A 27,628-nucleotide genomic window follows, 5' to 3' on the forward strand; every position below is an offset into this window, starting at 1 on the left:
ATTCCAATCCTCCTCCTAGCCCTTACAGGCTTCATGGGGACTGGGAAGCCAGGAACATGCTAGACTGAGATGGAAGGCTGTGGAACGCCAAGTTTCAGGTGCCCTTGCCCCACCCCCTAGTACCAGTATCTGGGTCCTCAGAGAGACCCCATGCTACCTCTGTCCCAAAGTATACCCCCAGCTGGGGAACCCAGGAAATTCCTGAGCCTCTGCCCACCAAACCCCAGACAGTTCAAGTGCAGGGAGCACGGAGGCTCAAGCAGGCGCTTGGGTCCCTGCCTGAGGCGGGGAGACAGTCGTGCTGCACATGCGGCCCCCAAATGGCACTTAGGGATTTGGCACAAAAAGGACTGCTCTCCCCAGGGGCACCTTCCTCTTGCTACCACACCCCATGCCACTCCTGTGCAACGTAGGCATCTCTCTTCATCCCTTGAAATCAGAAACCCTGCCTTATTCCCAGAAGACAGAGGCCCACAGGAGAGAGGTAACCCCAGGTGGAGAGCTGAGGAGGAGCACAAGGACACACACAGACCTGGGAAACAGATACACACACAAAGGCCAACATGCACACGCATTACACAGACACACAGGCCCTCCCCAGGGCCAGAGACTTGGGAGGACAGGTTTGCGATCAGGGTCATCCTCCTCCATGCCCTGACCCTTTTCTATTTGGCAACAGAATGGGTAGAGATGCTCTGTGCCCCCTTGCCAGCAGACAGCAAGAGTGCACGGGGGCAGAGGTACCTGATCATGACCCCAGGGGGGTCCTGAGATCAAGAGTCTGGTACCACCCCACTCCCTGGCTGGCCTGCTCTCTTTGGCACCTGCAGGTGAACTTTCAACTCCTGATCTTCTGAATCCCCACACATATGCTCGCTCTCTGGCTGGGCATTTTCACAGTACCAATGAGGCCAGATGCCCCTTTCCCTGGAGCTGTGCAGGAACCGGGGCTAAATCTGAGCTGTCAAAAGTCCCTTTGTTCCCCTTTGGGGACAGATCATGGGACTAGGATTTGGCAAATGGAGACATTCCCCTGAAATACGGACAGAGCTGGGTCCCCAGAGCATCTCCCTCCTCCGTCCTGTGCCTAGGAGGGAGACCTTACTGGGGTGGGGTACCCAAGGCCAGTGCTGGGGATGCAGGCATAGCAGAGGCAAGCATGGAATAGGCACTTCTCATGCCTGCCCCAGTCTTTGTACAAAATATTCCCAGGAAAAAGAGGGAAAAAAAGGACCCAGCCCTGAGTCTGTTGCCCAGACAGACAGGGGAAGGACAGGCTTGGCAAGCTGCCATTTTAATCCCTCAGGCAGGAGGGCTCCTGCTGCCTCTGTAGCTGCTGCCTCCCCTGCTCCCAAGAAAGGAAGGAAGAGGCAACAGTCCTATCCCAATTAGAAAAGTAAAGTCACTTGCATAATCCTCTTGGTATCCCTTGTTCACCAGCCCGAGGGCAGACTAGCAAGTGTGGTCCAAGCACAGCCTACTGGGGTGTTGTTCCCTTTTGTGGTCAGCAGGGTCTGGAGGCCTGGTGCCCCCTGCCACAGCTCCTCCCAGTGAGCACAGAGTCCACTCAGATGCCCACCTTGGTCCTGACAGTTGAATTGGTAGCTGGACCCTGCTAACTGGGGGGGCCCCCATTGAGGAAGTAGGTGGTCATCTCCCCCTTGCCCTTCACCTTGACCACCCCTCGACACTCCAGCTGGTAGCCTTTGGCAGCTAGAACCTGGTACAAGTCCGTGGTCACCTGAGGAATGGGAAGGGAACCCATTTAGCCTGGGATCCTTCCTGCTACATTTGCAGGGGTCCAGGGGTTCTCTAATCATGCTAGTCCCCCCCCAACCCCACCCCAACCACAGAACACTACCACCCTACCCCTGTCCTCGCTGACCTTAGAGAGGGACCTGTAGAAGCCCTCTGGACCCATACCCTTCCTAGCCTCTGCTCACATCCCCCTCACCTGGATTCGGTCAGGGACACCCGTGCTGTCCATACGGCTAGAGACATTCACTGTGTTCCCCCAGATGTCATACTGCGGCTTCCGAGCCCCAATGACGCCTGCCACAACTGGGCCCATGTTCAGCCCTGCAATGGCAACAGCAGCAAAAAACTGAGACTAATGGACATTCCAGGGTCAGCCCGGGGAATCCTCCCACCTCCTGGAAACCTTTAGAAGGACTGAGAGAAAAAAGTGACAAAGCAACAAGCGTCCCGGTTGTAAAGAATGGCAGAGCTGGGCATGTCCCAAGAGCTCCCCTGAGTTGAGACAGTTATTGCCGTTAACAGTAACTGAATCCACTGAATGCTCGCTCTGTGCCAACCCCTCTGGGAAGCATTTTGCATGCCATTATTTCATCCCCTCAACAGCCCTAAATGGTACGTAACATCCCCCTTTTACAGCCAGCCTTAGGATGCAATGTGCTAAATAAGCCAGAATTGAATTCTGGAACAGCCAGAATTCAAACCAGAGTGATGCTGTTAGCCGCTCCTCCCGCCCACCAGCTCCCAGCTCAAGCGAGAGGAAGTGCCTCTTACAAGACTGGCCATAGGGAAGGGCACAGGTACTGGAGCTTAACTAAACCTGGTTTTGAATCCCAGGGTAGTCCCCCCACCAGCTGTTTGACCTTGGCCAAGTTATTTAATCTGAGTGTCAGTCTCTGTCTGTCAAAGGGGATGATAACATGAAGATTAAAATGTCTAGGACAGTACCTAGCACACAGTAGGCCCTTTACAAACGATCTCCATTCTAAACATGAGACGAGACAGGAGGTGGGAGAAAAGGACACCCCAGAGGATTCCTGATGGGGCATCCGGGATGCCATGCGTCCCTGGCCCGCTTCCTCGGCCTCCCCCAGACATAGCCCTGGGACGAGCTGCCAGGCAATCAGGCCATCTCACCAATCTTCATCTGGAAATTGTTGAAGGAGTGTTCGTTGATGTGTTTCATCTGCTCCATGAGCCGCATGGCATAGTCTGCCAGGGCAGTGATGTGGGAGCGGCCGGCCTGATCGTAGGTGCTGGCGTTCAGTCCTGAGGCCGCCATGTAGGTGCTCCCGATCGTCTTGATCTTCTCCAACTGCCGGAAGCGCTCCTCGCTGATGATCTGCATGGCACGGGGAGGCCGCGCTGGGTGGCAGAGCGGCCAAGCACACGCACCCTGCCCCACGCTCACTCCTGCCGGGCTTTAGCCTCCTCTCCCTGCCCTGTTTCAGCAGCTTCCCTCCTTTGAGGGAGGGAGCCCCCGCCTTCCAGCTATTGTTCTCAAGGCAGGACAGAGGCACCAGGAGCGCAGGCCTCTTCACCAGGCAGTCCGCAGAACCCCTGGCCAGGACTGGTGCTCACAGCTTGGCTCAGCTGCACGAGCTCCCTCGCAGAATCCAGAACTCCAGAAGGGCTATTAGCCATCAGGCGCTTTATGTGACTGACTGTCACTTTATGGGGAATTGAGCACCACTGAGCACCAGAGTGAAGAAGTGCCTTGGCCCCCGAACAGTCAGGAATGGCCCCTTCCTGACCTGGATATTCAGGACACCCCCTCGGGCTTGCTTCCATTTTCTCTATTCGGGGGCCCATCTTGCTTTCTCGGGCTCGTGGGGTTCTGCCCATAGATTACTGCCTCCTCCTTCAGTAACATCCACCTGGTACCTAGCCTGTTCTCTCCACAGATCATCAGGTCTTTGCTTCCCATCAGTGACAACCCTGCCCCAATGAGGCTGACCTCCTTGCCGCCTCAGACACCTTGGTGGGTCTTCAGCCTTGTCTCCACTGTACCTACCCTTAACCCTGACCCCAACATCTCTGGGTCCCGTCAAAACTCCCTTCCCCCTCAGCCACCCCTCCAATCCTGGCCTTCCCGTCCAAAGTTCTCCCTACTCCCCCAGTCCCCCCAGCTGCTCCACCAGCAGCAGCCAACCAGACAAGTACCTCATCAAAGTCAGCAATGATCTCATTGAGCAGCCGCAGGCACTCGACGCCCTCATTGTTTGCCTCCAGCTCCACATAGAACTCAGAAAAGTTGGCAATGGAGGCAAACATGACGGCCACACATTCACACGACTGGTAGTAGAGCTCATCATTCCGACGCTCCCGGGCCAGGAAGTGGGCAGCCACGTCCTTGGGCAGAATGTTATGCAGCAGCCTCCGGTTGTATGCCTGCAGTTCCTCCATCTCCTCCTTCTCCCCTGTTGCCTGTGGACACCACACCCATCACCCACTGCCCAACATTCACGAGGGGTGGGTATGGCGGCCAAGGCCTGGACACGGCCATCAGAGGGAATCAGGGGGAGAAGAAGGCATGGACAGGTGAGACCTAAAGAACAGGCGAAGGGGTAAAAGGGGCAGGGAGGGGATAAGGCTGGGGTTAGGGGATGGGCGCGGGGAAGGCTTGGAGCCAGAGCAGGCTTGGGCAGCCCGAGCCTCAGCCAGCTAATGAGCTGCATTTCTGGCTCAGCCCAGATTCTGTCCTTAGGACCCTCCCCGTCCCCCAGAAGCCCCCTCGGCCACCTGCAGTTTCCAAAGGAAGTCTAGCCGGGCAGTCGATTCCACCTGCTGGGCATGCAGATACAGAGCCAGCGCAAACACCAGCAGAATCACGGGGGTCATGTACTTGAGCGCCACCCTCCCGGCAGCTGGGCTGAGGGGGAGCAGAGGTGAGCTCGGTGTGGTGTGTGAAAGAGGCCCGGCAGCCCTACCCTTCCCTGCCCCAGAGCCCTCACTCACCAGTCCGGCCCATCGAAAGTCTCATTGGAAGAAGCCCTGGTGGGAAGATACAAGAAACAAAGTCATGGGTTCCTCTTGGGCTGCTGGGTGGAGGGCAGAGGGGAGGGGAGACTCAGAGCACGAAATCTTAAAAAAGTTCCTGTAGGCCAAAGTCCTCACTGGACTTTGGGTCAGGACTTTGGCCTACAGGAACTCATTAAGAGCAGAGGTTAAGAGAAGGTTCCACTCCTAGCTCCTCTACTTCCCTGCCCTGTGACCCAGAACAACCAACTTAAGTCTAGGCCTGTTTTCTCATCAGTAAAAGAGGGATGTGATCTAAATAACATGCACAAAAGGCCCAGCATGGCACTGGCGCGCAGTAAGGCTTCAACAAATGTTGAGTTGCCATCACTTCTACAATCACCTGTGATGTGGGCACCACTGCCATTTTACAGATGAGGAAACTGAGGCTCAGAGACTCACCCGTCCAAGGTCACACAGCTAATGAGCGGCAGAGCGGGATTCAAACCCAAGTGACTCCAGAGGCTTTTCCCAGCACACCAAGCTATGGCCCCACATCACAAGGGATGGGGTTTGCAGAGAAAAAGCCAGTGTGGTGTCCCTAAGTAAGAGTCAGAAGTTCTGGTTCCAGCCAGGGCTCTGCCATCAAGCAGCTGTGTGACCTACAGGTGGTTAAGAAAATGCTTACGAAGGAACCATGCAAATGAGATAGGGAATTTTTTTCAAATGTCTGGCCTAAAGATACAGGGACTTCCCAGGACTGGAGTTTCCTTGGGGTGACTGTGGAGTCATACGTTGGGAGCTCCTCCACGGCCTCCTTTTCCCCCATAGGTGAGGGGGTGAGTGGCAGCCTTCCAAGGGCAAAGAGGCCTGGGCACCAGAGTGACCAGCAGGGTCAGGAAGCTCCTAGGGGACTGAAAGGGCTGAGAATAAACTCACAAGCCATGGACACCAAGCAGCAAGTCGTAGTTGTCAAAGATGGTGGCTGGGGGGCCCAGCAGAAGCAGCACCAAATAGATGAGCCCCAGGACAAAGACCATGGCCAGCTTTCCAATGCTGCTGATGTGCAGGAAGACAGAGCTGGCCAAGAGACTCAGCAGCATATTCCCAACGAAGTACTGAGGGGGCAACGGCAGAGGCGGTGTTGGATGAAGTAAGAAGCCACGGCACCCCGACCCCATGCAGAAAGAGCCCTGTGCTCCCCTCTACAACCTCACACCCAAAGCTCCTTCAGCCTCCGCACCCCACCCTACACCACACTCGGGTCCCTGGCTGCTACCCCAGCAGGGACTCTGGTGAGATCTGGGCCCCCAGTGCCCATCACCAGGCCTGATGCAGAGGAGTCAATCACTAGCACTGATCAGGCCCGCCCCCCACCCCATCCCGCCAGAGCACGGCTTGGACACCTCAGGGAAGCTGCAGGTGGGTGCGGTGCCCTCACACAGGGGAGCGTCCAGGCCCAGAGAGTAATTGAGCTGCTGCAGGTGACAGGTGGTGATGTCAGCGGGTGTCACATTTAGCATCCGGGCTGCGCAGTTTCGTATGGGGGTGTGGTTGCAGGTGAACTGCAAAAGTTGGGGGAAAGCACAGAGGGGAGCAGTTACAGGGGCCATGTCCCAGTGCTTTATACCCTGGAGGTCAAAGTTCTCGTAGAGGAGTGATAGGAGGTACAGAAAACAAGGAAAGAAGGACTGGAGTTAACCTCTCAGAGGGCAGGACGTGGGTCTTCTCCCTCTGCCTACCCCCAGAGCCCAGAGCAGTGCTCGGCACAGACGCAGGATAAGAGAGTTTCCACTGGACCTTTACCATGTTGGCGATGGCAGAGGTGAACACAAGCAAGACTGAAAAGATGCCAACCACAGTGCTGTGTGCCCGAGAGCGGACAATGCTGCGGGAAAGACGGCGCAGGGCCTTGGGGAAGAGCTGCAGACGGGCAAAGGGCGGAGAGTTAGAGACCGTGTCAGCCAAGGAGTAAGGCCAACCAGGGATGGGGCCCAGGGGCAGGCCTGGCCTCCTCCTCCCACTTCCCGCGGAACTCCTCACCACCCCCAGCCCAGCCAGCCCTCCCCGACCAGCCCTGGAAGAACCCCTGATGTACAGAGCCACAGGAGGACACGGCACAGGTCAGCACAGTGATCAGCAACAGCAGGAAGATACCGGCATAGATGCCAAGCATCACGGTGGAGCTGCGGCAGAAGGAGGCCGGGAACAATGTTACTCCGGAATACCTGGGCATCCTTGTCCCACTCCCCAGATGGGCAGGGTGGGGGCTCCAGGGACCGCGAGCTTGCATGGGTATTTAGGAAAGTTCTGGGAAGTGGTGGAGGGAGGAGAAGCCGAGTGAGGAGGGGCAGGGCTCTCACTGTGGGAAGACGAGAAGCTGGATAAAGCAGATGAAGCAGAAGACCAACAGCGCACAGGCGACGTAGGCTCCGAAGCGGGGGTCCACCTTCCGCGAGTACTGAGGGAGAGGAGGCTAAGCTGGGTGCTGGGCTCTGTCCTGGAGGCCGCAGGGCACTACCAGGGGCCTCAGGGAGGGGGAGCAGTGGGGCCTGGTTGAGAGGAATCTCTCCTATGCCCTGTGGCATCCCCCGCCCCACTCCCAAAACAACTCTCCTGTTCCCTCAGTTGTGCTCAGCCTTCCCTGCCTGGACGTCCCCTCCTCACCCACCCCTCGTCCCTCTGTCCTCAGATCCCCCAAACCTTCTTTTCAAGATCCTCTCTCTGGAAAGTGAGCAGGAAGCGGCGCACATGGTCCTTCCGTAGCTGGTCGATGCTGCGGGCATCGATGGCACGGCCCAGGAACTCATCTACTTCATCCTCGGGGTTCAGGGCATCTTGGGCACCCCGGCTGAGGGCAGACCACAGAGCCTCACCAGGAGCATGAGCATTGTCCCATGAGGGGCAGCGAGAAGGGACGGGCATGGGCAGCACCCAAGAATAGAGTGAGCAGGTGTGTGGCCCCTGCTCCCACACGACACAGCTAAGGTCCAGGAAAGAGGGGGTCTCGGCTCCCCACAGCCCTGTCCCAGGGTGTAAGCGCCTTCTCCCCTTCGCTTCCTCCCTCCTTCCTCAATAACCCTGACTTACTTGTCCTTGCTGGAATCATCAATGCCCTGGAGAAAGGAACAAAGTGTGCAAATGAGGAGAAGAGCAGACCACCTTCGCCCTCGTCATCCCTTCCCCACCCTCAGCAGTGTGCGCGGGGAATCCCCACCCCCCATACTTTAGGGGCCTTGGGACCCGGCTATGAAGTCATCCCTCCTGCCACCAATACCAGACGTCATACATGAAGATGTATGAACCATAACAAGGAAAACAGAAGAGGGAGCGCGGCACAGAGCGTCAGGAAAATGAGGCCTCGAGTCCTAGTGCCGCAGCCACTCACCATCTGACGGAAAGCCTTGGAGTCCTTGGTCCGGGAGAAGGCGCGGTCAGGCGCCCAGCGTGGCACCAGCCCTTCCATGGAGTTGGCCCGCGTCCGCTGCAGCTTGGCCAGCATGGCCTTCTCCTCTTTCTGTGAAGGCAGCCGGGCGCATGATCAGAAAAAGGGCCCAGAGCAGAGGTCTGTCTGCTCCGCACATCTGCCCTCCTCCCTGCCTGCCCACCCCCTGGCCTGACCCGTTTCTGGCTGGCTCCCAGGATGAGGAAGGTCTCGATGTGCTGCTCCTTGAGGTATGCGTTCCGCTCACCGCCACGGCCTGGCTCCACCTCGTAGTCCCCATTCAGGTACTGCAGCGTGGCCCGGGTGATGTGGATACGGCTGGGAAGGGACAGGAGGGTGAGACCGGGGCTTGGCCACCTTGCTCCCGCCCCTCACCACCCAGCCCCCACACTCACCCGGCCCGGCCCCCCGCCTCCATGTGGTTGGCCAGCGTCACGTCGTTGGACCACACGTCGAACTGCCATTTCCGCAGGCCGAGGACACCACAGTGCACACGCCCGCTGTGGATGCCCACGCGCATGTTCACGTTCACACCTGTCACCTCGCGCACCAGCCTGGGAGGAGGCGGCTCCGCTTCAGCTCCTGGCACAGTCGTTGTGCCCCCCCCATTCCCCCACCACCCCGCTCCAGAGCTCGGGCCCTTTACGCCCCTCAAAGCCAGACAGGGACAGACACAGACGCAGGGCACAGGACTACAGCCTTTGGCTGGACGTGAGCACAAGGCTGCCTGGGTCTCAGGGACAAATGAGAACTGTGTTCACCAGCTGTGGCCCTGCAACATCCCGTGGAACTGAGCTAGGAAGGGAGGAGTCACCATTCTCCCCTCAGACCTGCTCAGCCAGCATTCACACCGGCCCAGTTGGCTCCCCGAGCCTGCCGGGCTGGCTGGGATCTAAGCTGCACAGGCTGAAGAAGGATCCAGCCCCTCCCTGGGGACAGAGCTCCAAGACAGAGAAATAGCCACAACTGAGAAAAAGTCCTGAGGACATAGTAGACGACAGGAGCCGGCTGAGGCGCCCTTGGTGCCTCAGGAAGCCAGCGAGGAACGCTGCTTACGAGATGGCCTCGATCATGTCCACCCCCATCTCCACACAGCAGTGCGCATGGTCTGCCCGGGCCTCCGGCAGCCCCGACACACAGTAGTAACAGTCCCCTAAGATCTTGATCCTCAGGCAGTGATTTTCCTAAAGGGGAGAGTTGGGGAGAGTCGCTCACTCTCTTGCCCACCCAACACCCTCACTGAGTCACCATCTGTCCCCTCCGCATCAGGCTGCCCCAGTAAGGCTGGGCTCGCCCCACCCCCCACCCCCCACCCCCTCACCGCAGCCAGCTTGTCAAACCGGGCAAAGAGCTCGTTCAGGGTCATGACCAGCTCCTGTGCGGTGCACTGGGACGCCAGGCTGGTGAAGCCTTCAATGTCCGCAAACAGGATGCTGTGGACAGTGGCAGAAGATAGAAGGACCATCTGGCCCTCAAAGACTCCCAGGACCCCCATCCCTCCCAGTCTCCTCCCACCCCCACCCTACCTGACATTGTCATGCTTCTGGATGTAGATCTTGTGGAACATCATGTCTTCTTTCTTTGTGTTGATATCTTCTTTCATCTCCATGGCAACATGCTGGGGCAACACGGACAGCAGCAGCCGTTCCTAGACCAGTGGTTTCAACAGGGTACCACTACCTTCTCGGCCTCATACTGTGATCCCTCCTGATGCCTCCACCACCCCAGTGCCCTCCCAAAGCCCTCTGGAGACCTGAGATTCCCTTCTGGATCGCCCCCCACCAGGAGAACCTACAGCAGACATACGTTTCATCCTTCACTGGTGCCCATCTACCCGTCCCCTCACCCCTCGTTCAGGCAGCACAGGAACCCCAGCATCCAGGGCCTGTGTGACACACCATCAGGGGAACCATCCACACTCATTCCGCGAAATGGAGCGGGGCAACGGACCCAGTCTGTGGTTCTCTGGGGGGTGGGGAGCAGAAAGGCCTCAGACAGTGAGAGCAGCCCCACCTGCTGCCGGTTCTCGTGCTGCAGGTGCAGCCGGGCCTGGATATAACCACGGGTCTCCTGAAAGGCCTGGCGCTGAGACACCTCCGCCGGGTAGTGTGTGCAGATGCCAATGACGTTGGTGCAGAGGAACAGCAGCATGTTGGCGCCCAGCTGCAAGAGGGCGGCGGAGGCAGATGGGGACCACCCCACCCCCACAACGCACAGGTGCAACCTACCAGGCTCTCTGGGGATGTGTTCCCTCAGGGAGGAAACCAGGATCCTGTGCCCTGTCTGTCCCCGTCCCAACCCCTGTGACACATTTCCCCCTTCTCCCACAGGATTCTGGCCCCCTTCCTGGATCACTGTACGGCTAGAAATGGGACCTTTGCACAACTCCTGGCAGCAGAAGTACCACCCAGGGCAAGGGGGGGTCACAGGGCCGGTGTCTAGTACACTACAATTTCCTGCCCCACCATCAACTCCGACAAAGAACAAATGCAGCAACTTCTGCATGTGGTTCTCCTCACAGGACAACACCCAGGAGACTTGAGTGCTATACCCCCCTATGAATGCCCAGGACAAGTCATCTCATCTCTCTGGGCCTCTGTATCTTCATCTAGAACCTGGAGAGGGGACAATAAGAAGATGCCTAAGATCCCTCCCTGCTCTAACATAACTTGATATTATTATTATTATTATTATTATTATTATTACTATTATTGGAGCTAATCTGTTGGCTGTCTAATATTCTTGACTTCTTTTTTTTTAAGGTTTTATTTATTTATTTGACAGAAAGAGACACAGTGAGAAAGGGCACACAAGCAGGGGGAATGGGAGAGGGAGAAGCAAGCTTCCCGCTGAGCAGCGAGCCCGATTCAGGGCTTGATCCCAGGACTCTGGGATCACAACCTGAGGCGAAGGCAGAACGCTTAATGACTGAGCCACCCAGGTACCAGTCATCCTGACTTCCATAGCTACCTCGTATACAGTACCTAATGGATTTCTCCTAACTCTATGAAACATACAACAGTACCTCACTTTGGAAGGTAAGGCATTCCAGCACAGAGAAGCTAAGTAACTTGTCCAAGATCACACAGCTAATAGTAGCTGGTGTGGGACTTGAATCCAAGACAGTTAGACTCCAAAGCCTGTGTCCAAACCTTACTGCACGGTACATTCTTGATTTCCAAGATTCCTACTCACTCCACTCATGCAAACTCTTGCCGCCCAGCCTCAGAGCCCAGGCTTGGGAATCATCAGTTCTACTAATGATGTTCCACCTGGGAAGGGTTGCCACCGTGCCCCAGTACGCCCAATTCTTGATGCCTTAGGAGCCCAATCTCAGGATGGTCAGCCCTCCTCAGCATCAGTAGCTCTCACCAAAGAGCAAGTCTAACGAAAACTGGCATCAGTGTTTCTGGGAATTCATGGGTTAACCAGGCACTTGTGGCTCCACCCCAGAGTTGGCTGGGGCAGGGCTCTGGTTTGGGGAGAAGGGAGGGAAAGAGCACCAACTGGAAGCCAGGAATTCTGGGCTTTGCCCAGAACCAGAACTAGTCCTGCAAACTTGGGCAGGTCACTTAATCTCTGGGAGCTTTCATTTTTCTTAGGTAAAACGAAGGGGTAAGTTCAGCAAACCTCTAAGCTATTTCTCGCTCTGACCCTCTAGGACTGGCCGCCTAGCTTTCCTTCCCAGTCCAGCTCCCAAGGTCTCCCTCCCAGCAGCAGGGGTGAAGAGGGGGGCACACTATCTCCCTTAGGGGTTTCTAAGAATAGCCCCCAGTAGGGGAGAAGGAGGGGGGTTAACCAGGCAACTTCCCTTCCTGGCCCCAGGAGCCCAAGAGGAAAAAGTGAGTCACAGGGAAGGGAAGGGGAAGGGGGACAAGAGACCAAAATAGATCTGTATGCAGACCCCTATCCAACTGTGAGAAAAAAGGGATGCCAGGGCACCCTGGGAGACTCCAAGCAGGGCCGGGGTCACTGGGTGAAACTGCTCAGTGTGTCTGAACGAGGGGTCAGAGGAGAACGAAGGTTTCTTCCCATGAGCGTAAGCAGGGCTGGATCTGGAAAGGGGCTGCACGAGGAGCCTAGAAAGGAGGCCACGGCTCCACGCCATCCAGACACGCATGGGCCACTGGACACAGGGAATCAATCCTTCTCAGTTCAGAGAAGGTGTATGGGCGACCCTGGCTCCGAGAATAGGCACGGGGGAGGCTGACTCTCCCTGCTCACCCTAAGAACGTGCCTGCTGAGACCTACTGGGTCAGGCTGCAACTGGGAGCCCCTGGGGAGGCAGGAGGCTGACAGAGTCCTGGTCCCCATGGGGCTGCGCCTACCCGATCAGGCCCTGTGCCTGGGCACCATGCCAGCTAAGAGCAGAGAAGAGACACTCACCCACCCCCTGCCAGCCAGAGAGAAGGTGGGGAGGGAAGGGAGGCACCACCTCCAAGCTCCTCCTTCCCCAGCAGGGTAGTCCAACTCCAAAGCCCAGGGTGCTAGTTACCCTGGTGACAAACGGGGGGCTAGCAGAGGCAGAAAGACCCAGGCCCTTTAAGAGGTCAGACTGCCCTGTGGGTGCATGCTCCACAAACAAATGGGCTATAAAGTTACTTTTAAAAAGGTACATTCTGTTCCAGAGCACAAGCTGGGTGGAGAAGGGCTTCATGCCAGAGCACCCAGCTTCTCACCCTGGGAGCCCCAGGCAACTTCCTCTTTGTGGGTGGGGCTAGGGTGGGCTATAGGCTACAAGCCCTAGGCAAGGCAGAGGTGGGACTCCCTCAAAACCTGTGCAAGACTGAGGACAACACCCTCAAAATCAGGGGTCATGAGGTATGCTGGTTGGGGCTATGCCCTGAAGGATCAGCTAGGCACCATGTCCTGGGCTCTGCTCCCTCGTCACAGGGAGGACCCCAGATGGCAGACTCCGCATGCTCTTGTCTCTCTGAAAGGGATTTCTGGGAAGGCCCTTCCCTGGGTACCATCCCCTACAGCACTCCCACACTTCCCTACCCCAGGTAAGAGCCCTGCCCTGGCAGTTTCTACTCTGCTCTGGGAGAGGGTGGGGCCCTAACAGCGCCACCATGAGGTAACTACTATTTTTATCCCAGTTTTACAGACTGGGAAATAAAGGCTGGGAAAAGTGAGGCTCGTTGTCTAAGATCTCACAGAGAAGAAGTCAGTCCATTGGACAAAGCAGGTCTGCCTGCAGCCAAGCCTTGATTTCTCTCTCAACATCATGCTGGCAGGCCCCACCCCACGCCCCACTGAGAACCCGGATACAGTAGCTGGCATGGGCAGAGAACCTCAAGACAGGACTGCCGGAGCCCTGGTGCTCAGAGGGATGGTGGGGAGACCGGAACCTGATGTCCCTCTTCTCCACAGACCAACTGCACTTAAACCATGCCCAGACCCAGAGAAAACTGATCCCACTCATCACCCTCCCTGTCCTCTCAGAGATGGCTTCAGTCCAGAAGAGAAGCAACTCCTCCCTTGCCAACTCTATCAGAACCCTGCTTGATCCCTCCAGGTCACCACCTGGAGCTGCTTTACAGGGACAGCACCAGGGCCTGAGTCTCAGGGATCAACTTGGGGCCAGAGATGCCAAGGCCTTAAGTCGCCAACACTGCCCTCTGGGCCCGGCCCAGGCCCTGGCATCAAACGTTACCTTCCCGCATTGGGTGCTCCCTCCCATCTTTGGGCTCCGCTATTTCAAGGGCCTCCGGCTAAAGAGCTGCACACTGGGGCCTGCATCTGTCTGGGGAGCCCTCCCTCTGCTCCAGATCCCAGAGTGAGACGGCCCCTAAAGCTTGGCCTCCTGTCATGCGCCCCTCCCCTTGGACACCTGTGACCCACACCCCACCCACCCTGGATCACCAGACCCCTTGGCATTCCTGGCCAGGTGCCCCAAGGCCCCCCTCCCGGACCACCCACCTGCTTCCAGAGGAAGGCGTCCCCGCGGTTGAGTTGCCAGGCCAAGATCAGATGCAGGGTGGAGAGGCCCAGGCCACTGAAGACAGCCGCCCGCATGCGGATGGGCAGGAGCGTGTAGGTGATGTAGACGAAAAACACGGGGCACCAGAGGCCCACAGAGGGGCTGCGGGGGTCAGCCGCCAGGGCGCCCCCCACCTGCACAGCTGCCAGGATGCCCAGCACCACGTAGCTCACCACCCACATGGAGTCCTGGCGGAAGCTGTGCCGGTTGCACACCACCATGAGCGCCACGAAGAGGGTGGCGGCGCAGGCCAGCAGGGCCACATAGGCAGGCTGCGGGGGGGCAGGCGCCGCGTGGAAGGCCAGCAGCACCGCTGTGAGCAGCACCAGCACGGCCATCAGCAGCGTCAGGCTGCTCTGGTTCATCTGGAAGAAGTACCGCTGGTACAGGCGCTCCAGCTTGGCCGAGCGGAACTGCTTCGACTGGAACACCTGGGCCAGACGCCGCCAGCACGACCACCGACGCCTGGGGCTCCCGTCGGGCACCACATCGGCCACCCCCATTGCTGCCGTCGCCTCTGTGTCCTCAAAGCCCAGGGCCACCGCCCGCAGCCCCAGCTCAGTGCCCTTGCCCGGGCCACCCCTCCGGATGAAGGCCTCGTCCTGCCAGGGGCACCGCGGGGGAGCAGCGGGGCTGGGACTGGGGGGCTGGGCCTCCCGGAGGCAGCTCATGTAGCGGGGCGTGCAGAAGCCACCTGTCCGGGTCCCACGGCGCGGACGCTTCTGCCCATTGCGCTCACCCCAGGCTGTTTTCCGTTCATCCACTTTGGGGACCAGGAGGCCACTAAACCACGACATGCTGCTGAGAGAAAGGATGGAGTTGGTGTTAATGCCACCATCACGCCCTAACACGGCCGGCAACTATCACAAATTGAGCACTTCCACTGCCAAGCTAAGACCTCCAGATGCCATATCACTCACGTAAAATCCGGGAGGAAGACGATGGTGGCCCCCTTCAACAGGCCAGGAAACTGGACACAGATGGAGGGAGGGAACTGGCCCAAGATCAAGGAGCCACAGAGGTGTCAGAACTGAGATTCGAACCCAGATCTGCCCGACCCCGCCCCCCCCCCAAGCACTACACTTAAACAATCACCTCTTCCCTAAAAAGCACTGATTCGTGGGAGGTGACAAATTCAAACGCCTGTGTCAATGAGCAAAGGCAAGCCCAGCTCAGGAGATGCCACAGGAACAACAGGGTGCCCCCCACCCCGCATGGCAGGGGCACACAGCACCCCCACATTAGCAGAGAGCTGCCACCGGCATCCCAGTGGAGCCCGAGCCTCTCATTTTCAACAGAAGCTGGAAAAAAGTGTACATTTAAACATGACAGCTCCTGATTTTGAAAAGGTTGGCAAGTAATTCACATTTTTCAATGCTGCAAGCCAAATAAATCATGTCTATGGAATGAATTCAGCCTGTGAGCTGCCAACCGGTGACCTCTATACAAAAGGGAATCTCTTTCCACATCGGTCCCCGTCACACTCGCACCACACACACTGTATCAGGCCAAATTCTACTTCTTCCTCGGTTCAAGGCTTAGAAGGAACTTCCTCAGGGAAGATGTTCCGGCTCCCCCACCCAGACTGCGTTTTGCCCCGTTTACCCTCTGCGTTTCCTCCATAGTACTTATCACAATTATACTGAAATTGCCCCTTGTTCAACGTGTGTCCCCACCCCTCTGACTATAAACTTCATGAGGATCCAGATCGCTACTATTTCGCTCTACACTTTATCCCCAGCACCAAGTACTGAGCCCGACTCCTGCTAAAGCCCCAAGAAATACATCGAAAAGACAAAAAAGAAAGCTTAAGTGGGGGCCTCTGGGTGGCTCGGTCAGTTAAGCATCTGATTCTTGGTTTCAGCTCGGATCATGATCACAGGGTGGTAAGATCGAGCCCCAAGTCAGCTCCAGCCTCAGTGGGGACTCTGCTTGGGATTCTCTCTTTTCCTCACCCTTCCCCCTCTCTCTCTCCCTCCCCACCCCAGCACACACACTCTCTCTCTAAAATAAAGAAAAGAAAAGAGAAGAAAGCAAGTTCAAGGGCACTGGCACTGAGCAACTAATATGAAATAAATACACAGAGTTGTAACCCTGTGACTCTCCATCTTCCTCCCTGCACTCCAGTCCTATGAGCCTCCTTGCTGTTCCCCAACACACCGCGCATGGCCCGCCTAGGACTACTGTGCGCACCATGTCCTCTGTCCGAGACAAGAGCTCGTCCAGGTCATAGCTCAAATGTCCCCTTATCGGTCTTTCCCTGACCGTGCTATTAAAATAGCAACCCCCTTTCCTGGAGCTCCCTATCTCTCCTCCCAGCTTTATGCTTTATTTTTCTCCATAGCTCTTATCAGCAACTGCCATTCCATTTATTTTCCTTATTTGCTCATTGTCTCTCCTCACTGGAATGTCAGCTCCATGAAGGCAGGGATTTGGGCCCGTTTTGCTCTCAGCCACAGCTGCCGCACCTGGTTGAATCTATGTAAGTGTTCCTAGAACGGCTGGCTGGATGATGCTTTTCTCTGTTCTTTAAACTTTTCGAGGTCCTCTCACATGCCTAATTCCACCTGATCTTCACCAAAACCCCGTGAAGGTACATTGGTGGCCACCTGGGGCACAGATTTGACAGGAAAGGAAAACGTGCCTAACAGCTTTGTGTGGCTGGCCCAAGTTGTGGAGATCCTGGGCCACTGAATCCGCCCCAGGTCTCAGGCAGGTCTCCTGGAGGGTAGCGCCTTGAACCACGATGGGGAAGACTCCAGGACAACACCCGCAGTACGCCTCGTGGCTAAACCCAGCTTCAGAGAAAGAGGATGAGAGCACAGTCATCTTCCTCCGTGCCCACAGGGCACCCTGGGGCTCCCTGTACTGAAACCTTCAGAGCTAGCAGCCTTGACATTTGTACTCACTAGGGGACATGGGGCGGGGGGGGGGGGGGGGGGGGGCAGACAAGTAGCGCTTCAAGCAGACACCCAGAGGCCCACAAAAGAGAAGGCAGACTAGGGACCTCTCTGCACGCTGGAAAGTGTGCAGTTCACCCTAGTTCACCCTCAGCCAACTTCTCTCAGCATCCCTTCTCCCACAGCCCACAGAGTGGCATGCCCTTCAACCCCACCACACCACCAACAGCACCTTCTGGAGGGACAGATCAGAAATGCAAGACTTTGGGCCAGGTTGGCGTTTGGAAGGGATAACCAAAGGAGGCCTGGCTCTTCAAAATACTTCTTTAGAAGCTTGATCTTTGGAGCAAGACCAGGCTTCAAACCTGAGAGTAATTATGTGCTAGCTGCACAGCCTTGAACAAGTTACTACCTCCCTGCATCAATTTCGTCATCTGTAAAATGGGAAAAGTAATGTCTGTGAGGAAAGAATCCAAGAGTATTTTGTCACATCGTACATGCTCTGTAAATGAGTTCCTTTCCCCCACTCTCCACGACTTTGAACCCAAATTCTACCACTGTCCAAAAAACAGAAAGACAGGAAAGTCATCTACACATCTCCCCAGCCAGTTGGACACCTAGTTCTAGTTCTATCGGTCCCTCTTGTCCTCAGCTGTCAGTCCCCAGAGCTGCTAGAGACAGAGCCCAGAGTGAGCAGGCTTCCCACCATGACATTTTACTTAATTCTGCCTCCTCATGCTCGCCAGTCCCCTGCCCTGTATTTACCACACACAGCAACCCTCCCACCCCCTGCAATGGCCCAGACCTCTGTTCCCAAAGGACCTGTTTCTGGCTGTGTTCCCAGCCTCCTGGAAGCACGTCCTAGCATCTGGCTCTTACCCACAGGGGAAGGGGCAGACACTGTCCAGGAGAATGCATGACTGTCCCCAGAACACTCTGACCCCCCAAGGGGATAGCTTCGGAGTCATCTAATTGTCCAACTAACTGCAACCATCCCACCTGAGGCTCCACTCCGGGCATTGCCCACCTTGAAGAACTCACCAGGCTCCCAGCACTCCTGGCACACCAGACTAGGTTGGTATGACAAGGAACAGGGGGAGGGCACTGTTCAAAGCCACAGAACTTCCCTATATGGTCCCCCAACCCTCACTGTCCAGAAACAACGCATCACTATAAACCACAGACCACCTCCCTCTTCCCTAGAGACAGGCTCCTGAGCCTGTGTCTCTGACCTTCCCCCACCCCACCCCGGGTCCTGCTCCCTTGCTCTCTCTCACAGATCTGCTGCTCCAGACACTACTGGCTCCCACAGCCAGAGCAATATCCATTCAGCTTGGCAGTTGGGAGGCCCAGTGCCTCCCAGACCTCAAGTCCCTCCCAACCCTGATTCTCCAGCCTGAGACCCAGAGTCTGAGGCAGGCCAAGGCCCAGCCCCAAGGATAGCTCTGCCCACTGCTTTTCCCAAACCCTCTTCCTGGCCACCTCGGTCTGTCCCTGCCCCTGCCCCTGCCCTCCTTGGCAGAAGGAGGCTCCTGGGGATTTAAAACGACTTCAGATAGTTCATAGTAGAAGGCCCTGCCCAAGCAGGGCCCTTCAGTGCCAGCACCGCCCACCATGCTGGGAAGAGGGCCTCCATTCCAGGCCTTTCCAGATGTAGAGGAGCCTCCCCCAGGGCCTGTATCTGGAGGTCCAGGACTGCCTTCTCCCTTTCCCAATCCTTGGTCTCCCTGAAGACTGCAGAAGGCTCCCACTTCCACAACCCCCTGAGGTTTTTCCACCTCCTAGGGGTGTTCTGGTAAGGGGAGGGTATGGGGAGAGAGTCCCCACCCCCTGCTTCCACGTCTAGGTTTTCAGTCAGGCCCTGCTAAGAATCAAGTCGTCTCTCCCTTGGACCCCTGCAGCAGGCCCTGACACCACCCTTTTCATTTCAAGGTCTGGGGTTAGGGGAGTGGAGGCAACTCCTGCAGGCATAAGGCATCCCTCTTCCCAGACTGCCCCCCTCCCCTAAACACAATCACACTCTACCCCAAACTCAGAGACTCACCCCATAGCCCCGCTGCAAAAACCTCAGCCAGCCCCTCCCCCAGCCCAAACCTTCGCCGGGGTCCCAGCCAGCTGGGCACTCAATTCGGTTGGAGGAAGGGAGTGAAGGGTGGGAGACTGGAGCCCCCCATCCCCTCCCTGATTTCTCTCTCCAGCCCCAACGGCCTCAGGCTCCCCTCCAAACACTATAGAGCCTCCCCATCGCGCGCTTCCGTACCCCAACAAAAAACTCTCGGGCGCCGCGCGGGAGTCTTCACGTCCCCCCCACCGAGACCCCAACACCCCATCGCCGCCGCTCTTCCCCCGCCCCAGACCCCTGCTCCGCGCGGGCTCACCTGCCGGCCGGGCTCCGCGCCTCCCCCGGGCCCCCGCCCCGCAGCCCCCGCGGGCTCCGGCCGGCCCGCCGGCCGTCCCGCGGTCCTGCTCTGTGCCCGCGCGTCCCGGCCGTCCCTCCCGCCGTCCGCAGTCCGCCCGGCCCGCGCCCCCTCCTAGCCGGCCAGCGCAGCCGCCCTCTACCCCGGATCCAGAAGTCCCCTCCCCGCCGGCTCCCGGACTCCCCGCCTTAAAGGCACAAGCTCCTATTGTCTGGGCGCCCCCTCCCCCTCCGCCTCCGAGCCCCGCGCAGGGGCCCACTACCCTTCCGACGAGCGGGGCTGGGGTCTGGGAGCCCGAGAAGCGCCCCTCCCTCCGCGCGCCCCCTCCTCTCTCCCGCCGCTCCCTCCCTCAGTCCTGGGAAAACAAGCGGCTTCTGTTTAGGGATCAAGACCCCGAGGGAAGGGGCAGTCCCGCTCGCTGCCCCTTCCCTCCACCCCCCTGCTGCCCCCTGCGGCGTTCTCCGCCCACCCTCACCCCCCGGTCCCCCGGCGCGCAGGACAACGCACTCTGTCTCTCGGCGACTAGACCCCGCCCGCAGCACGGAGGGTCGGCTTCCTTCCGGCCGGGGTCCCCCGGGGCCGAAGCGGCGCCCTGCGCCCACTCCTCACTCCTCCTCCCTTCCTCCCTGCCCCCCACCCCCACCCTACCATTCCCGCCCAGCCGCCACGGCCCGGCTCCCTCCCGCGGGAACTCGGTTTAATAATTAATTAAGATTTCATTCCACCGGGCGCCAGGTGTGTGCGGCCTGCTTCCCCACACGCCACTTGTTTCCTCCTCCCCTAACTCTCTGGGGCACGGGCCCCAGCGAACCTGCTGCACCCGGAGCCCAAGAAGGGGACTGAAGGAAGGGGCGCTGCCCCCCATTCCGCGCCCCCCCCCCCCCACTGGCCCCTCTGGGCAGCCCTCCCGCCGACCTGCCGCTGTGCAGAACCCCTCCCCCGGGCACCTTTTACCCTGTGCTTCCCTGTGGAGGGTGGGGGTGAATGAGGGGGTGCATGGCTAGGTGCACATACTGAAAAATTGTTTGGGGCTTTTATTTATTTCCCATGTTTTCTCGCACAAAGCAGCGACCCAAGTTACCTGGGCGATGGGAAAATCACGTGGGAGCGGCTTTAACCCTTAAGGGTTTGAAACATGGTATAGCCAGAAAGGGGAAGAGGGTTAATTCCCAGAATGTAGGTGAGCCTGACTTTGGAATGAATGCCATTGCCCCAGAGCTGCGAAGAGGGCAGCTTGCCTGGTTTCCCTTGGAGGCCTGGCCAGCGGTTCCCTCAGTCACAGCTGTAGCTCGCCCTTCCTTTGGCAGCCTCTTCCGCGCCAAGGTCCCACTTCAGCTCACGCCTTGGCGCCTTCGACATCTTAGTCCTTCGAAGTCCAACTCTTGTCCATGCCAAATCTCCACTTGGATTCCTAAACCCAGGACAGAGCTTGAGGCAAGAGAGGGGAGGAATTAGGAAAATCCGTTTCCATCATTTATCAGCCATATATAATTACAAACTATATACTTAGGTAAATCATTACTCTCTTGGAGCCTTATCTATAAAATGGGAATTTGGGTTTTTTTAAGATTTTTTTTTTAAGGGTCATCTGGGTGGCTCAGTCCTTTAAGGGTCTGCCTTCAGCTCACGGCATGATCCTAGAGGCCCTGGATCCAGCCGACCTGCGCTCCCAGCTCAGCAGGGAATCTGCTTCTCCCTCTCTCCCTGTTCCTCCCCTAACACCCCCACCCCCACTTGTGCTCGCGCTGTCTCTCTCTCTCACTCTCTCAAATAAATAAATAAAATCTAGAAAACAAGAACTTTTTTAAAAAGATATGTTTATTTGAGAGAAAGCACATGTGCATGAGGGGGGCAGTTTGCAGAGGGAGAGAGAAACCTCCAGCCAACTCCAGTGTGGGGATCCCACGCTGGGCTCTATCCCAGGACCCTGAGATCATGACCTGAGCCCAAATCAAGTCAGCTGCTCAACGACTGAGCCACCAAGGCGCCCCTTTAAAATTTTATTTTTAACTAATCTCTGCACCCAAAGTGGGTCTTGATCCCACAATCCTGAGATCAAGAGTGGCACTCTTTACCCACTGAGCCAGCCAGGTGCTCCTAAAATGGGAATTTTAAAAGACTCTACTAAAATAAAATTAATATAAAATATTTTTAAAAATTAAATAGGGATAAAATTATCTGCCTCGTCTTTCTCACAAGATTTTAAGGCTCAGATAGAAAAATGTTCGAAAATGGGAAATGAGAAAGGGTCTGATTATTCTGCCATGTATGATTCTCTGTTATGCCAACCTGGCCTATTATTTGGCCTTTGGGGCCTCTTCACCTGACTTCTCGCTTCAAGTAGCCAGTGTTTTCACCCCTATCCACATTTCCTCTCCTGGGGCTCCTGTGTGGTTAAGTTGGTTTATTAGCTGCCTTCATCTTTGGTCATGATCCCAGGGTCCTGGGATGGGTCGCGTTGGGCTCCCTGCTCTGTGGGCAGCCTGCTTCTCCTCTACCACTTGTGCTCTCTAGCTCTCTCTCTGTCTCCCAAATAAATAAATATAATCTTTTTTAAAAATTTCCTCTCCAGGGACGCCTGGGTGGCTCAGTTGGTTGGACGACTGCCTTCGGCTCAGGTCATGATCCCGGAGTCCCGGGATCGAGTCCCGCATCAGGCTCCCAGCTCCATGGGGAGTCTGCTTCGCTCTCTGACCTTCTCCTCGCTCATGCTCTCTCTCACTGTTTCTCTCTCAAATAAATAAATAAAATCTTTAAAAAAAAAAAAAAATTTCCTCTCCAACCTGAAGCCAGTACTGCCATTTACCTCTAAGAATAATATATTCACGGGCCACATACTGAAATACAAAAAAACAACTGAGAAAAAATAAATTATGAAATTTTGAAATTTGTCTTTAAAAAAAGGGAAGGAGGGCACCTGGGTGGCTCCATCCCTTAAGCATCTGCCTTCCGCTCAGATCATGATCCCAGGTCCTGAGATCCAGTCCTGCTCCTTGGGGAGCCTGCCTCTCCCTCTGACCCTCCTCCCACTCGTTCTCTCAATCTCTCTCTCTCTCTCTCTCTCAAATAAATAAATAAAATCTTAAGAAAAAAAAGAAATTCTGAAATTTGTATGCATCTATGTGCATTATAAATTTTTATACTTTGGAATGGAAGGCTTTGTCCTTCATTTTATTTTGGAATGCAAACAAACTTGGACACCAACCAAGTAAGCTGGAGAAATGTGCTAATCTGGATCCATCTCTGGGTCCATTCAGCCCTGCAGGCCTCTACCGTCCTGTGTGTGGCTGGTGTGTTCATCTGGCCGCCTGAATTCCACTGCCGCTTGCTGAAGGACAGAGTCACCAGCCCTGCCCCCCCACTTTTTTTTTGCTCCTCAACATCAGCACCTTATACATAGGCTCTCTTATAGATCGATAGACTGTCTGGTCCTTAAAAATGATTCCAGGCTCTTAGTCCATAGATAGGAAACATGAGCTAGTCCTAGGCATATGGGAAACACTCAATTATTGAATTCTTTAACTTACAAGACATCAGAGCAGGAAGGGGTCATAAAAATGATCTAATTCAGCTGCTATCCTTTTTGTAATTTTAACAGCAAGCACCCACAGCATTTACTAGGTGCCAAGTTCTCTTCAAAGCCTTTGCCATAAAATAACTCATCAATCCTCATAAAGCTGCCCAATGCTATTATTATCACACTCACCTTAGACATGGGAAAAAGGAAGGCACAGTGGGGTCCAATAATGGAGACTTTGAGACAGTGGTTCTCAGACTTACTCCAAGCCCCTGGAAGACATGATACTTTTAGCAACACATGATGAAATAATAACATATTAAAATAACTACTCAGCTTGTGCTCTGCTAGATCTGACAGAGTCTAGAATCCCAGGCACCAACGATTGAGGGAGAAAAAAATTGGAAAAACCTTAACAGTGAGAAAATGCTACCAATTTTTTTTTCTTTGAAGTAGGATAAGATGGCTATTACTGAATTTCCAGGATAGAACACCTTGATCCAACTTGGGGAACACCAGCCTCGCTGAGCCTAGTTTAAGAACCATGACAATAAGTAAAATATTCAGAAAGGACCACCCTGTGATGATGGGCACCTGGCATGGACTATTTCTATTTCTCCCCATCTAGCTTGGTCTCAATGACCTTGGTTTTTCCTATACAGACCACAGTCACCATGATGTCGTCACAACCTTTCATTTTCAGGAAGAAGAAATTCCTACAAGGAGAGTGTATTACATGTAAATGCAAGTTTCATATAGCCATAAGTGTATCTGAACAACATTCTATAAATATCCAGTGTTGAAAACACCCTGTAACCAAACCAATGGATGGGCGAGGCTCGAGTCCCCTGAGCCTTCCCCGAGCTATTTGGGAAAGAGCTGAGCTATTCCCTTTCACAAAGCCCCGATTCCTTTTACAGTGCAAATAACCATTCAAGGATTTCTCTGTCTTAAAGATCGGATTTCCACCCATCACCTTTTCCCAAAAGTAAGAAAGATGTGTAAAACCCCACATTAGGGCGCCTGGGTGGCTCAGCTGTTAAGCAGCTGCCTTCAGCTCAGGTCATGATCCCAGGGTCTTGGGCTCCCTGCTCAGCGGGAAGTCTACTTCTCCCTCTCCCACTCCCCTTGCTTGTGTTTCCTCTCTTGCGCGCTCTCTCTCTCTCTCTCAAATAAATAAATAAATAAATAAAATCTTAAAGAAAATACCACCCACATTCATTCAATTCGGCAAATTTACCCTGCCTGCTTCACTACCCCCTAGCCCTACTGCTGCTTCCACCAGCACCCCAAAGACTCGGGCTTCCTCTAGGTCTCAGGGTCAGAGGAGGCCTTGACCACCACCAGTCCCACAACCACGACCACCCAAAAGAACGAAATGATTGCCTGTGGACTCCAGAGAGATACAGACTTCCCTTGCCCATTCCCTAGCTCCCCACCATTCATTCATTCAAACATTTCTTGCACGAATATTTACCGAGTACCTAGTATGGCCAGGTCCCGTTCTATTAATAGGCTCTACGGATACAGTAAGCAGACTGGCTCTCAGTCCTCATGGGGTTGCCTTCTAATGGGAGGAGTCAAGAAACAAAGGAACAGATGAAAAGTTAGTTGACAGGGATAAGTGCCATGATGACAATTAGGAAGAAATGGGGATGGGTAGGAAGTGACTAAGAGAGAAGCCTCAGCTGGATGGTCAGTGGCCTCTCTGAGGACGTGATGTTCACCAGAGACCTGACTGACAAGGAATCAGCCATGCGAAGAATCTGGGTGAAGAGCATTCCAGGCAGAGGGGAAAACTCATGCAAAAAGTCCTAAGGCAATAGCAAACTCACTGTGCCCAAGAAACAGGAAGAAAGTCAATGAGGCTGAAGGCCATTGTGTTGGAAGAAGAGAGTACAAGATGAGGTCAAAGAGGGAGGCATGCCCTAGCTAGTATAGCAGTTCACAGGCCAGGGTAAGGAGTTTGGATTTCATTCAAAGTGTAATGAGAAGCCTTTGGAAGATGTTAAGCTGGGAAGTGGCATGATCCGATTTACAGTTTTAAAAGATCATTGGCTGATGGGTACAGAATAAATCGAAGGATCAAGAGATGCAAAGGTACCTACTTAAGAAGCAATCACAGTGGTACAGGGAGAAAGAGCAGTGGCTTGGATAAGGATGGCAACTGTGGGTTGTTGAGGAGAAGGACTCAGGAAATGTTTTGGAGTTGGAGTACCCTCGAGCCTGCCTTGGTTCCCTCTGCATGGTTTATTCATATCAAATAATTGTCAACAACCAACAAATATTCATTGAGCAGCTACCATATTCCAGGCATGGTGCTAGGAAATGAAAGTTACAGTCCAGAGGAGAAGACAAATTACCTCTTCCTGCCCTATTGACATAGAAAGCTCTAGGTTGGGAAAGCCACTGCCCATCCCAACCCTGCCCCATTTTCAGGGCCAGAGGCACACCCCTCAACCCCACCCCTGCACTCTACTCCATTGTTGAGCTGGGGCTCGTGGGGTGGGGGGAGTGTTTACAGTTGGAGAATTGATGCCATAAAAATGAGTCCAAAGGTTCTCCTGAGATCTCAGAGCAAAGACCAGGGGAGACCAAAGCCCCAACTGTAAGGAGAGGGTGCAGCCAGGGCCACGAGAACAACAGAAACCTGTTGGCGCCCACACCACTGCTCCTTCTTCTCTGGGTCCTCAAGGCCCAGCCTGCAGAGAGCCCTAGTCAAGGCTGACTTCCTCAGCCTTCTCCACCTTTCCACATAATTCTGCAGCCCCCAAAACCTCTTGCTTCCTTAGTAGATTTCTGAGTCTCGTGTGCCCTCTGGTGGCAGATTTCTGACATTGCAACCCATAGTTACTCTTCCCAGTTTCCCACTGCTTGATCTTCTCTGGCTTCCTGCTGGGGAGGGGGTGAGGGGGTGGGGGGGCGGGGGAGGGCAGTATGGGAAATTCGGAAATCCTGGGAAATGGTGCTAATGTCATTGCATTAAAGCAAAGGGTTATGAACTGAGCCTTAGGGGCATGAACCAGTCTTCCACCTAGGGCCAGATTTGTCTTTTGTTTATAAACTGAATAAACTTTCTTTTTTTTAAAGATTTTATTTATTTATTTGACAGACAGAGATCACAAGCAGACAGAGAGACAGGCAGAGAGAGAGAGGGAAGCAGACTCCCCACTGAGCAGAGAGTCCAACACGGGGCTCAGTCCCGGGACCCGGAGATCATGACCGGAGCCGAAGGCAGAGGCTCAACCCACTGAGCCACCCAAAAGCACCCCAGAACTATTTTTTTTTAAGATTTTATTTATTTATTTGACAGAGGGAAAGAGAGGGAGCACAAGTAGGCAGAGAGGTAAAGGGGGGCGGGGACCAGGTTCCCTGCTGAGCAGAGAGCTCCATCCCAGGACCCTGGGATCATGACCTGAGCTGAAGGCAGAGGCTTAATCCACTGAGCCACCCAGGCAGCCCCCTGAATGAACTATTTTTGAGCACTGACTGGGAGCTGATCCCAAGTACCAACATATGCAAAGCTGACCCAAGCTCAGGCGATCAGGCGATCAGGCACTCCACTAAGGACTTTGAGTCTGGAGCTGGTGACGTGAAGAAGCTAGAGCAGTTTACAATTTATTCTGCTCTCGGCAGCTGTGCCTCCAATGACAGTGGCAAAAGCCTCCAAAACCAGACCCTTCCACGGTTCCTGCTGCCTAATTTCCCTCTGTTCCTGCCTGCTTTTAAAGCCTGGCTAGTGGGGCGCCTGGGTGGCTCAGTGGGTTAAAGCCTCTGCTTTCGGCTCAGGTCATGATCCCAGGGTCCTGGGATCGAGCCCCGTGTCGCCCCCTGTCGCCCCGTGTCGCCCCGTGTCGCCCCGTGTCGCCCCGTGTCGCCCCGTGTCGCCCCAGGTCAGGCTCTCTGCTCAGCAGGGAGTCTGCTTCCTCCTCTCTCTCTCTGCCTGCCTCTCTGCCTACTTGTCATCTCTGTCTGTCAAATAAATAAATAAATAAATAATCTTAAAAATAATTTAAAAAAAAAAAGCCTGGCTAGTACTCGGGCCTTTCCATCAATTCCGTGAGCAAGTGATTCCCTGCCCTCCTAATAAATGTCATTTCTGCAAACATTAGTTGGAGTCTGTTTCTGTTTTTGCAACCAAGGAGATGACTGGTACATTGGACAATGTTCTTGGAGCCTTGGTTTCCTCCTCAGTAAAAAGGGATGATAAAATGACTTCCACGTGCAAGGCTGTTTTATTAAATGTGTGTATTAGTTAACTTATTGCTACATAACACATTACCATACATTTGGCATCTTAAAACAACACACACTTACTATCTCATAGTTTCTGTAGATCAGGAGTAGGGACACATCTAAGCTGGGAGCTTTTGATTTCAGGATCTCACCAAGACACAAGGCATCAGCTGGGACCATAGTCTCATCTGAGGCTTGAATGAGAAAGAATCCAACTCCAGTTCTCGTGGTTGCTGATGGGACTCAGTTCCTTCAGGTCGTTGGATGGGGGGCCTGGGCTGCTCCGACATGACAGCTTGCTTCACCAAAGCCAGCAAAGGAGAGAGTCTGCTAACGAGATGGAAGCCGTAATTTCTGGTAACCTAATCACAAAAGTGTCATCCCAACACTTTTGCTGTGTTCTACAAACTAGAAGCA

The 27,628-nt window shown here is 55.0% G+C and overlaps 1 protein-coding gene across 6 annotated transcripts; it reads right to left on the reverse strand.

Annotated features, from left to right (window-relative positions):
* Nucleotides 1-210: 210 nt before the first annotated feature.
* ADCY6 (adenylate cyclase 6) lies at nt 211-20,864 on the reverse strand. Of its 6 annotated transcripts, none has more exons than XM_032348050.1 (22): nt 20,697-20,864; nt 14,081-14,939; nt 10,172-10,321; nt 9,685-9,806; nt 9,480-9,591; nt 9,215-9,342; nt 8,554-8,712; nt 8,335-8,476; nt 8,102-8,230; nt 7,804-7,829; nt 7,417-7,564; nt 7,077-7,174; nt 6,812-6,899; nt 6,520-6,636; nt 6,120-6,278; nt 5,653-5,831; nt 4,714-4,749; nt 4,498-4,627; nt 3,919-4,182; nt 2,893-3,097; nt 1,955-2,079; nt 211-1,741 (listed from the first exon to the last, which is right to left on the reverse strand). In XM_032348050.1, the coding sequence occupies exons 2-22, from the start codon at nt 14,936-14,938 to the stop codon at nt 1,616-1,618; spliced, it is 3,501 nt and encodes a 1,166-aa protein (XP_032203941.1). In that variant the 5' UTR covers nt 14,939; nt 20,697-20,864; the 3' UTR covers nt 211-1,615. The 6 variants fall into 6 exon arrangements, with proteins under 6 accessions (XP_032203941.1, XP_032203937.1, XP_032203942.1 ...); XM_032348046.1 differs by lacking the exon at nt 20,697-20,864 and adding an exon at nt 19,966-20,100; XM_032348051.1 differs by lacking the exon at nt 20,697-20,864 and adding an exon at nt 19,966-20,100 and having other exon boundaries at nt 14,081-14,942.
* Nucleotides 20,865-27,628: the final 6,764 nt, after the last annotated feature.

Source organism: Mustela erminea, chromosome 6 (assembly GCF_009829155.1).
Source record: "Mustela erminea isolate mMusErm1 chromosome 6, mMusErm1.Pri, whole genome shotgun sequence".
NCBI lineage: Eukaryota > Metazoa > Chordata > Mammalia > Carnivora > Mustelidae > Mustela > Mustela erminea.

Excerpts from the sequence above, each read along its gene's own strand:
- ADCY6 (XM_032348050.1), bottom strand. The coding sequence starts at position 14,938 with ATGTCGTGGTTTAGTGGCCTCCTGGTCCCCAAAGTGGATGAACGGAAA. Across the intron at positions 8,231-8,334 it reads TGGGAGCCAGCCAGAAACGG|AAAGAGGAGAAGGCCATGCT; the intron begins GTCAGGCCAGGG and ends CTGCCTTCACAG. Across the intron at positions 3,098-3,918 it reads TCATTGCTGACTTTGATGAG|ATCATCAGCGAGGAGCGCTT; the intron begins GTACTTGTCTGG and ends CGTGCCATGCAG.